This window comes from Gastrolobium bilobum, unplaced genomic scaffold, assembly GCF_033153095.1.
Source record: "Gastrolobium bilobum isolate Gb01-03AN ecotype WA unplaced genomic scaffold, APGP_CSIRO_Gbil_v1 utg34743, whole genome shotgun sequence".
Lineage (NCBI taxonomy): Eukaryota > Viridiplantae > Streptophyta > Magnoliopsida > Fabales > Fabaceae > Gastrolobium > Gastrolobium bilobum.
In genome coordinates, this window is record NW_026897180.1 from 269,296 (window position 1) to 281,489 (window position 12,194).

Consider the following 12,194-nt stretch of genomic DNA (forward strand, 5'->3'; position numbering starts at 1 on the left):
ATTTTTTTTTCAAAAATAATCTATTAAAATCTCAATCCAATACACCCCTAAGTTAATATCATCCTACTTTGTATAACGAAGGGGCACAATGTAGAAGTTGTAACCACGACCCTGCTCGAGTAGCATTACAATTCTAAATTGCCCATCTTGGAAAATCCTGCAATATCGCAAATTTTGTTGGACAGAGAGGGTTTCTTCTGGAAAGTGGAAACATGGCAAATAAACATTTCCCAACTCAAAAGCAGATTCTACACAATTATTGCTGGAGAAGGAAAAAATATATTCCTTTACGAATTTTCATTACAAAGTAAGGAACCAAAATCATAAATATAGTAGAAAGGCAGGGAATTGCTTGTTTCTTTCCTTTCAATATCGAACACAACCCTTATAATTCTACATGAACTTAAGAACTATATAACATAAACACCTCCTGTGACATCTTGTTTTGGAACTCAAATCCCTTCTTTGTAGCATTGAGATGAACAACTCAACCAGTCAAGAATTAATTGTTCACTGTGAAGAGAATGAGGATGATTATTATAATCTTGAAGACTATGACATTGATGAATCTTACTACTTCTATGTCATCAATGCAATACTAAGTGGCACTGCAAGGCTCAATGTTCTCTTGCCCACATTCACCATCCTTGCCTTCAGCATTTTCGCACCAATCTTAACAGATGATGGTGAATGCAGCACACTGAATCGCTGGTTAATGGGAATCTTTGTTGTTATATTGGCTGTTTCTTGTGTATTCTTTACCTTGACAGATAGCTTCAGAACAGCCACTGGGAGGTTGTATTATGGGGTGGCAACATTCAGAGGGATATGGACTTTTAATGGAGGCAGGAAGAAGCCACGTGTGCCATCAGATTTCAGATTGAGATGGAATGATCTTTTCTATGCATCACTATCCCTTTTGTCTTTTCTTGCTTTTGCAGGATTGCATCAAGATGTTGTTAAATGTTACTATCCAGGACTGCCTAGAAAGGTTACCAACACTCTTCCCCTTGTGGTTGGTTTTGTTGTAAGTATCTTGTTTGTTGTGTTTCCTTCAAAAAGAAGAGGGATTGGCTATCCTTTCTTGCTGCAGAGAGATCCTTTCTTCTCTAGACGTTGAAACACATACAGAAACCTGACTTGTTGCATAAGATTTAGCCAACACATCCTATGAATTGATAAAAGGAAAACTTCTTGCCCAACTATTAGGATATAGAAAAGGACTGATAGAATCTTCTATTTGTTAAGGAATTCAGGTTTATCAGTTATCATTAAAAAGAACACCTAAAACCACAAGAATTGTTGTAATTTGGTCACCATTCAAGGTCTAAATGAGTGCATTATGCATAAAGTTTTAAAAATCTTCTCTTGCTTGTGTCTATTTAAGGCCTTAAATTTATTTTAAATTTATTTCTATCTTTTTTATTTAGGATTAGCTTGAGCAGTGATAGGTTGCCCCTTTATGATCAGAAGATTACACAATTGAGTTTAGAAAACAGTGATTTTGCAAAAACATAAGAATAAAGCTGTATACAATTGACTCACAATTGAGCCTTTGTGGAACTCCATTGTGAGTAAATTGGCAACTTCAACGAAAAGTAAACACGAACAAAATTTTCAGCCAATATTTTTACTGTGATAAACCATAAAGCTATCAGACTAAGTTTACAACGAGAACCATGGCTACTTATCAATTATGGTACAATGACAACAAAGTGAAAATGAAACAACGAGTCCCACTCTATCCTCATGCAATATAGCTTACGAAAATATTAGCACTGTTTGACCAAATGGGTCGGTCGAATTTCGCTGCCATGCTTGGGACTGCCTCAATGGACAAGAAATTTGTAAGCAGTACATGGAGATCGTAACACCTTCCCACCGTGTATTGCGTTACGTTCATCATGCAAGGAAAAAATCAGAGTGCGCTCTTGTTTAGACAACAGTTATTTTTACATTTCTTCAGTTGTAGAGTGTAAGTTACTATAAAAGAAAGTTGACAGGATTTGAACTACTTTTACAATTAAAAAAAAAATAAAAAAATTCAAGTTGTGAGCTCATATTGCACCTATAACTTATTAATTTAATTTATATAACGAACATTTAGGTCAAATTATAAAGGGAAAAGTTCATAAACCCTCACATGGTTGTTACTATTTTATCACTTACACCCGTATAGTTTTTTTTTTGTTATCGTTTACCCTCATGTGACTTTATTCTATCCAAGTCCATCTTTAATACCATTAGTGTAACACCTCGTGTATATCCGGTTTGTTATCATATCATCGTATTAAGCGCTGCTTAATTAAAATGCAGAACTAACTTTTTCTTTTCAATTATGACATCATTATTATTAACCAAGTTGATTAACTAATCTTTTTTCATAAACCATTGTCTGCATTTAAATGCAAATAGACAGCTAACTACACTGAATAACCTCATATATAATTAAGTGTGTCTCTAGTCACGGAACTACAACACGCAGACCGGACAAATCCTAATAATTTATACAATTCAAGCTAAAAGCATAACCAACATCAATGTGGCATGGACAATCTCCATGCTCACCAAATAAGGCAACAAAGCCCAACAAAGTCTTAACTCAAATAATAATATCATGACAATAAAACATAAATCAGCATCCAAGCAGGTCAGCATAAACAGGCAATAAACAGTCAACTAAGCTCCAGCCTTCTGCCGCCCGAGGCATCAGCCCCAAGGTACCTGAACCTGAAAATGTGCCCCAAACGTGGCGTGAGATCTCTAAATAGAAATCTCAGTAAGACAAGGGGTCCTCAAGGATTTCTCCACCCCAAACTCACTTACATGTGCAATATAAGTTCAAAAACAGTAGTATAATATAAGTTCCAAAATTTGTGCAATGCATCATATAATCATGTCATGTGTGTCAATATCCTACTGGCCAGAGAAAATGCAGGAATTACATATGTCTATAACCTACAATCAGTGCAAGACACCACTTGCACTCCACCCACAGAATCACCATCTTGTATGACGCCACATACTCAGGCTTACCGTCTAGGTGGAACAACACATGCATATCACAAAGCACTTGCACATACCAGTTCAACAACATTTCAAATATCAATACATGAAAACACATCATGCATATAAACCATCCTCCCATGGGGTATGATGGAACCAACAATGGCTAAACCGAGGACATGAAAGCTTACCTCGCAAACTAGCTATCCAATCAAGAGTCCAACCAAGTCCAAGGTCCACAAACAGTACTCTCACAGTCTGTTTATACCAACAATCATATCAATATTCATGTTCTAATAGTCTATGACATAACTACAACATTTTCCTCTTACGTTTTGTGACACCCTCCCCTGTATGCATCCAAGGGAGATGTCTACTAAGCGAATTAGAGTCGTAACGTCATCAAAATAAATACTGAAACTGCATTGTCAAGTCACAAATTAAAAACTTGTATTGAAATCTGATTGCACCTGAAAACAGTGGAACATTTGGTAAAACCCTTTTGCTTGCTGAATTTGTTTATTTTTCCAGAAAACCTTTCTGTATTGTAAAAATCATATCAATTCGAATTCACCAGCTTAAAATTTTTTCTTTGACACAGGGAAACTAGACATCTGGGCCTTTACGTGCATATACAAATTATTTCGTTCGGACGTCTGTAACTCCCGAAACAGAACTCGCAAGGTACTCGATAAATCAGTGCAAATTTTACAAAAACTACTTGACTTGCAAAAATCATATAAAACCGGGCTTACATGATTTTGACATAAACTTAATATAATCTGAAACTAGACATCTGGGGCTTTACGTACATATAAATAATACCCCAATCAGGGCTTTGTAGCCCCAGAAATGGAACTCGCAAAGTGCTCGCTAAATCAGTTTAAAAATTCAGGATTTAAAACGTACATGAATTGTTTTTGCAAAAGAGTACCAGATTTTCACAAGATACAAGCTGACCATAAAAATCCAAAATACAGCAAATTAAGGCATGTCCTAACATTTTTTTGGTATCTCAAAATATTACATTAACATATAATGATCAGCCAACATCCAACAGAATAGCAGACAAATAGCAGAATTTCCAAAATAGCAGCAGTCAACAGAATATTTCCAAAACCAATACTTCATCAAATGCTTCTCCGACCTCCTGCAATTTTATAAAAATTGAGCCCCAAAAGGGGTGAGAAAAATCCCAGTAGTGTGGCAGAAAAAACCAGTAGTGCAACAATATTAGTCTAGATACAGGAATTCCAAAACAGTCGCATCATCAAAATTTTCCGGACAGAGACTAAAATTTAATCAGAATGCATATATAACGCCAGAGCACTAATCAGAGTGTGTATATAACGCCAGAATACTAATCAGAGTACGTATATAACGCTAGAATAATGTACGTTCATAGCATTGCAGTGCACGTACTAACTAACTAACACAATGGAGATTCCATTTGGCCCATCAGAGGGGAATTCCAACTGCGACCTATGCGAACTGAGCCACGGTTCCTTCTCCTTGGTACCTGAGGGATGCCTACATGATGCATGCTCAGACAAATGTTTCTTTTCCAAAATATTTATAGTTCACAAAACAGCAAGAAAATAATGCGTGTATGCCATGATATGTTTCGCACGCCCAAAAACAGATGAAATTATGATGTATATGCGCATGACTAAATCAGAATCAGAGTACCATATAACTCATGGGATTTTAACACCAATATCTCGAATAACAAATACTTCCAAAACAGAATTTCCCTTATGTCAAGTCCAAGGGCAGATTTCAAATAATGTTTAACAGATTACGAATCCAAAGGCACATGTGAGCACAGTTCAAAATTCAATGCACTAGCTAATAGTCACAAAAGGCTTCACTACCAAACACTTACCTGGTGTGCCCAAATATTAATCAAACAGCACCAAACTCAGTCCACACACTAGGGAATATGCGCACCTAGGCAAAATATAGCAAGTCAGAATTATACGTCACATTTTTATCCTATACGTAACATACGTTTTCATTTCTTTTGACTCTTAGTTCCCAACCGGTTTACCGAGTTCTTTTTCTAATAAGTTTCTGACTTCAATTAAATATTATCAACTTGTTAACAGTGAACAATCCAAAGTTTCTCAAGCATAACAATTCAGTTTCAACACTAAAAATAATCTCATGATTTTTTTATTCGCATTTTCAACATAACTACCTATAGTGCGCTCAAGAGGGACCTAAAGCATGCTGTCAAATTAATTTAATTCATACAAGGCTTGATACACAATATAGTCCAACCAAAACAATCCAACAACTCACAAGAGAGCTATGTTCCAAGCTCCAAAATCGGGTTCTAAGCTTGCATGCATCGAAGGGTTTGGTGTTCTCCACTAGGCAGAAACAGAAAGGAGAATGACAACTACCAATCCTCCTTGTAGACATGCAAGGGCCGAAACAGAGAAAATAGAAGGAAAGCTTGTGATTCGAATCCTACCTCTTGGCATACACACAATTTCCCTCAAAGCGGATAAGGAGAACAGCCACCAATTTGCGCTAGAGCCTCACACTCCCACTCTCCAAGACTCCGAAATTTTCAGCTGCATGTAAGGGAAGAATCTCTTGTAAAACCAAAAAGGAACATGAGGGAATAGAAATAGAGGCAATACATTACCTCCTTGAATACTTGTGCACAACCGAACAAAGAGGAAGAAGAAGAATGTGCTTGGAAACTTTGGTTATCCTTCTATGGAGCTCACGATATTGCTTGGTGTTCCTCCTCTAAGTAGCTTACGACAATGAGAGGAAATGAGAGAAGAATAAGTGCAGACTAGGTTTTGGTGTTCATCTTGGGCAGTTTACGGTTTAGAGGGGAATAGGAGGAGTGGTGATAGAGTTTTGAGTTGGTACTCCATTAAGTGGTTAGAGAAGGAGAGATTAAAGTGGAGTTGATTGAGCTTTTACAAACGACCAGAATATTTTCTTGTTTTACTATTGTCCTGCGCAAGAAGGGAAGAGGGATAGTGGTCTAGCTAAATTCTGAATTAATGTCCAAAGCATTATCTTGTTGGTCTCCTATGAGCGCACTAGGTGAAGTGAGGATAAAGAAGGGTGTGATTATTGGCCAATAAGAGCACATGCATGCTGACCACCTTCCTCCCATTGGATGCAAGTTTGGCAAAGCTGGCTTGAGGTTGTATAAAGTTACAAGCAACCAGAATTTTTTTCTATACCTAATCTATGTGCATGAAAAAGACACAAGGGTGGATGAGCTTTGCCATATGTTAGGACTTAACCAATGTAGTTCAACCTTGAAGATTTCTTAGGATAAGGTGTGAGGATTACTAAGGGGCCAAGGCTGAACTTAAGCCCTTCTCAAGGCCCTTGGGCCGTTGGCCTTCAAGGAACAAAATGGGTCCACAGATTTCTGTCCTAGAGGCTCACCTATCTTATGAGCTAGCCACTATTTATTATTTTATGCACCCTCTAATTATTAACTAAGATGTTTATACGTTGTTATAAAATTAATCACATACTTATAACTAGTATTCGAATTCAGAAAATATCCATACTAGTTCCTAATAGCATAAAAAAATAATTTCCCTAACTTGAATTAACTCCACCCTAAATATTTATATAATTCGGGTTCAAGACATGGTTTCACATTACTAATAGCAATTTATATAAGTTCCTAATTTTTACGGGATGTTACACTCTCCCCACTTTGTTTTGAAGTTCGTCCCCAAACTTCCTCACATACCTTATAGACACAATTTATCTATCAACTTCTCGTACTAATTACACCTGTATAAGCACTTCTATGCATCATAACCCTTTTTTACCCAACAATCAGGATTCAATAGTCAAATCTCAACATTCTCATGCACACATACTTAGTTCTCATCAGACCTATCACCACTCGTAGTATCTGAACTCAATGCCCTACATCTCATTAGTTTCACATTTTCACACAACTTACACATATCCTGAAGACAATCACCTGACTAGTGCAGATAGACATAAGCATACTATTGTAACATCACTATTCTCCAATTGTAATCCAACCATCACGTTATGACAGTAACTACGAATTTTAATCAATGAGGAGATGTGGAATGGTAGATGGGCACTAAGACAAGACAATAATATTGCACAAAATACTGTTATAATATAGAGTCACGTTTTAGCTCTACGGACAAATAATTACTAGGTTCTACCAGTCCATTTCTGACGTAGGATTTAGTGTTACCATTTGTTAACAAGAAGCAAAAATTAAAGCTTCCTAAACATACAGGTTCGGTTCTTTGGCCCTTAATAAGGTTCTTATAATTTTTCATTTTCATAACCAGCTCTACTAGGCCATGGTTGCGCTAAGGGAGTCCTAAAGGCATGCTCTACAATTAAGTTTGACACGTGCAAAGCTAGTTACAACAAGATAGTTCAACGAAGCAGTATACTCACAATGGAGGCTATATTTCAAGCTCCAAAAATCAGTTTGCTTGTTCCAATTATTCAAGTCATTCCCTAGATTAAATTCTCACATAATTTCAAACATAAGAACCAAAAACACCAAACAAAACTTTTTCATTAATTGATTCTCAGTGTTTGACAGTTTGATACTACTGTGTTACCGAAGAATGTGTTGGCCAGACCTATTCCCAATAACAATTGGAGTATCATCTCATCACACACTGGGAATCGTCAAATTCCATACTTTATTATTTATTCTTTTTCAGGCATTAATCAATTACAATCTACCACACCTCAGACTTCTTGAAAGAAAATGGCCTTGAAGGCCGTAGGCATGTGAGGATGAAAACAAAATTTTCAAAGCGGAATTACACATACCATATCAAGAAACATGCTTTAGGACATGGATGTTACCTTGTTTGCTTTCCAAAACTTGAAGATGATCAAGGTGAGGCTTGAAGATACAAGACCTCTAATGTTGATCCACACCACCCTTTGTCAAGACGGAAGAACTCTTCTTCAAGGCCACCAACGAACACCAAGGGATGCAAGCTAGGTGTCCCTAATGGAGAGGTAGGAGGCAAGGTTTCAAGGTGTTTTGTTCCAACAAGATCTTACCTTATCCTTTTGTTCTGAAACAACTTTTCATAGCCAATTCAAATTCAAATTCAAACATTTAAATTCAAACGTTCAAACATTTAAATTCAAAATTCAAAATTTAAATTCTAAATTCAAAATTTAAATTTCAAAATTCAAATTTCAAAATTCAAAATTCAAATTTTAAATTCCAAATTCAAAATTCGAATTTCAAAATTCAAATTCAAAATTCGAATTTCAAAATTCAAATTCAAAATTTAAATATTTGATCATTAATTTAACTAATTAAATTAATCTGTAATGTCTTGGACCATCCAAGCCTATTACATGATCCATGCGCCCTTTTCCCTTTTGGTGGGCTTCCAAACTTCTTCTTGGGCTAACAACCATTATTAGGCCCAATACCTTTAATGTTATATTATCATGACAATAAGGTGTTAGTGTGTGACCTATTAGGCCCAACATAGCCACTGACATAAATGGGCTTGGACCCAACATGCCCACAACCCATCTAATGACAACACAGAGTACTAGCAATGCTTTGTTGCCCCAGAGCTAGTTAAGTTAATGACATAATCATCCTATTACACATATTTGGTTGCCGTATGTATTTCCTTTCGTCTCGGTTACCTTCATCATTAAACCTAGGGTAAGGAAACATATCAACCCTTGCGGTTTAGGGTAAGCTTTATTAGAAATAGGGAATCTTCAATTTACAGACTCTAACGGCAGATCATCTCATGACCTCTTTTACTATACATAGATTCCCGAGTCCTTGTAAAAGTCATCCCGATTTCTCTGATTTACAGATAACCTATTCTCTCACAAAGATTTGACAAATTCCTTCAGCTCATCACCCTAGCCTTGTGCTATTTCAGGACAAGCCCACCAGTGTACCTATGAGTCTCCATGTTTCAGGCAGACGAGGTATACAGTCAAAGCGTGCCTTATAGAACACAGTCTAGGTAATAACTTCTGGTCTAAGGAAAGAAATACCCAAATATAAAGAGACTACTTCTGTGATACTCTCTGTGAGATTTCCTCATAGAGTCTCTTTGTGGGTCTGTTCAGTGCGAGCTATACCCTTATAGGTCCACCCACGACTTTAGCTAAGACATCTCTATATCTGTAGTAGATGAGGTCTTTACCCTGTATCCAAATACAAGTAGATAAGTCGTGCTAGTCTTACCCGAGATCACTGATCCCCATTCTCAGTGTCTCTAGACTAGGAACATAGAATTAGGAATAAACGTGCGGTATCCTTGAATCCTCATAATCGTGATCTCATCACAGATACTCAAGAAATACCTGTTCTATTCCAAGGGGTTTATCCAGTTTATTCATAATATATTAACAATAATATCGAGACAAAATATGAAACAGGATAAAGAGTGCTTATTATTTATTTGCGACAAAAGGTCCACATCTTATGTCCTTATTTAATCAAAAAGATTGTCTCTAGGACACCCATATACTAACAAGCTCCCACTTGGCCTAGAATCAATCAGACCTAAGTCGTATATCCAAAGCCTCATAATGACTATCATGTTTTCTCTGAGATTTAGCCTTTATCAGAGAATCGGCTAGGTTATCATATGTGGGAATATAATCCATATTTACATCCATTCTATCAATGATTTCTCTAATCAGGTGATATCTGCGGAGCACGTGTTTAGATCTTTGATGAGACCTAGGTTCCTTTAACTGCGCAATGGCTCCTGTGTTGTCGCAAAGCAACTGTATGGGCTCATCCACGCTTGGAACCACCCTTAGTTCAGATATGAACTTCTTGATCCACACGGCCTCCTTAGCCGCTTCTGAAGCAACTATGTATTCAGCTTCTGTCGTTGAATCTGCTGTTGTGTCCTGCTGCGCTGAACTCTTCCAAGATACTGCCCCACCATTTAAGGTGAATACAAACCTTGACTGTGACTTGCAGTCATCTTTGTCACTCTGAAAGCTGGCATCAGTGAACCCTTTCACTGAAAGCTCATCAACCCCACCATAGACCAGAAATGCATCCTTAGTTCTTCTTAAGTACTTAAGGATGGTCTTGATTGCTGTCCAGTGACCCTCTCCAGGGTCAGACTGGTATCTGCTCATAATGCTCAAAGCATATGAGACATCTGGTCTCGTACATATCATGGCATACATGATGGATCCAATAGCCGAAGCGTATGGAATTCCACTCATGCGATCCTTCTCAGGCTGTGACTTAGGACACATAGCCTTTGAAAGATGTACCCCATGACTGACGGGAAGAAAATCCCTTTTCGACCCTTCCATGGTAAACCTTTTTAGCATCTTGTCAACATACGTGGATTGAGATAAACCCAGCAGCCTCTTGGATCTATCTCTATAGATCTTTATACCAAGTATAAAGGCCGCTTCTCTCAATTCCTTCTTGGTGAAGCTTTTTGAAAGCCATTCTTTCATTATTTGTAATGTGGGGATGTCATTTCCTATTAGCAATATGTCATCTACATAAAGTACAGGAAGACAACATTACTCCCACTACCCTTCTTGTAAACACAAGGTTCATCCTCGTTCTTGATAAAACCGTTACTCTTAACGACTTCATCAAAACGAATATTCCAACTCCTTGATGCTTGCTTTAGCCCATATATCGACCTTTGTAGTTTGCATACCATATGCTCCTGATCTTTGATTTCAAAGCCTTCAGGTTGTGTCATGTATACTTCCTCCTTCAAGAACCCATTCAAGCGTCTTGACATCCATTTGCCAAATTTCATAGTTGTGATATACTACTATTGCAAGCATGATCCTAATAGATTTGATCAAGGCAACTGGTGAGAAAGTCTCATCATAGTCAACTCCTTGTCTTTGACGATACCCTTTCGCAACAACCTAGCTTTGTAGGTCTGAACGTTGCCATCTGCATCAGTCTTTCTTTTAAAGACCCATTTGTTACCGATAGGAACTATTCCTTGCGGTTTAGGAACCAAGGTCCATACCTTGTTTTGATACATCGAATCCATTTCAGATTCCATGGCTTCAACCCATCTAGAAGAGTCAACATCCTTGACTGCCCCTTCGTAGTTCCTTGGTTCATCATCCTCGACGGTTTGCTGATTCTCAATCACAAACCCATACCTCTCAGGTGGATGGATGACCCTCGTTGACCTACAGAGTTGTGTGTTTACTTATCCATTGGAGAACGTCGCCTGCGGAACAGAGTCGGGTTCCTCAATCTGTTCATGTGGTTCTTGAACTTCTTCAAGATCAATCTTACTCCCACTGGCTCCTTGAGAGATCAAATCCTTCTCAAGGAACTCAGCATTCTTTGACACAAACACCTTGTGTTCATCCATGGAGTAAAAGTAGTATCCCTTAGTACCTTTGGGATACCCCACAAATAAACATTTAGTACTCTTAGCACTAAGCTTGTCTGATGCCAACACTTTAACATAAGCTGGCGATCCCCATACCCTGAGGTAACTCAGGTTGGGTCTCTTACCATTCCATATTTCATATGGTGTGGTCTGAACAGATTTAGAAGGTACCCTATTTAGGAGGTATGCCGCTGTGTCTAAGGCATATCCCCAAAACGATTTTGGAAGTTGAGTCTCACTCATCATAGACCTGACCATGTCTAACAAGGTCCTGTTTCTCCTTTCGGAGACACCATTTTGGTGTGGTGTGTAAGGTGCGGTAAACTGCGAGAGAATTCTATTTTCTCTCAGATAATCCTGAAACTCATGGCTCAGATATTCACCACCACGATCTGATCGTAATGTCTTAATCATCTTGCCACGCTATTTCTCTACATCAGTCCTAAACTCTTTGAATTTTTCAAAAGCTTCGGATTTATATCTCATTAGGTACACGTACCCAAATCTTGATTTATCATCAGTAAAGGTAATGAAATAGGAGTATCCTCCTCTAGCCTCTATAGACATTGGCCCACAAACATCAGTGTGATTGAGTTCTAATAACTCACTAGCCCTTTGGCTTGTGACAAGTCATTTTCCCAGCTAGACAAGATTCACATTGTCCATAGGATTCCAAATCCATGGAATCTAGGTATCCATTTGCATGCATCCTAGACAATCTTGTTTCATTTATGTGCCCTAGTCTACAATGCCAAAGATAAGATTGATTATCTATCCTAGGTCGTT

General features: G+C 37.8%; 1 protein-coding gene across 1 annotated transcript; it reads left to right on the forward strand.

Annotated features, from left to right (window-relative positions):
- The first annotated feature begins 478 nt into the window (after positions 1-478).
- On the forward strand, positions 479-1,120 carry LOC133304714 (protein DMP2-like). The gene has a single exon (XM_061504764.1). The coding sequence runs from the start codon at positions 479-481 to the stop codon at positions 1,118-1,120; it is 642 nt and encodes a 213-aa protein (XP_061360748.1).
- Positions 1,121-12,194: the final 11,074 nt, after the last annotated feature.

What these genes read in the sequence shown, in the direction of transcription:
- LOC133304714 (XM_061504764.1), top strand. Translation starts at nt 479, where the DNA reads ATGAACAACTCAACCAGTCAAGAATTAATTGTTCACTGTGAAGAGAAT.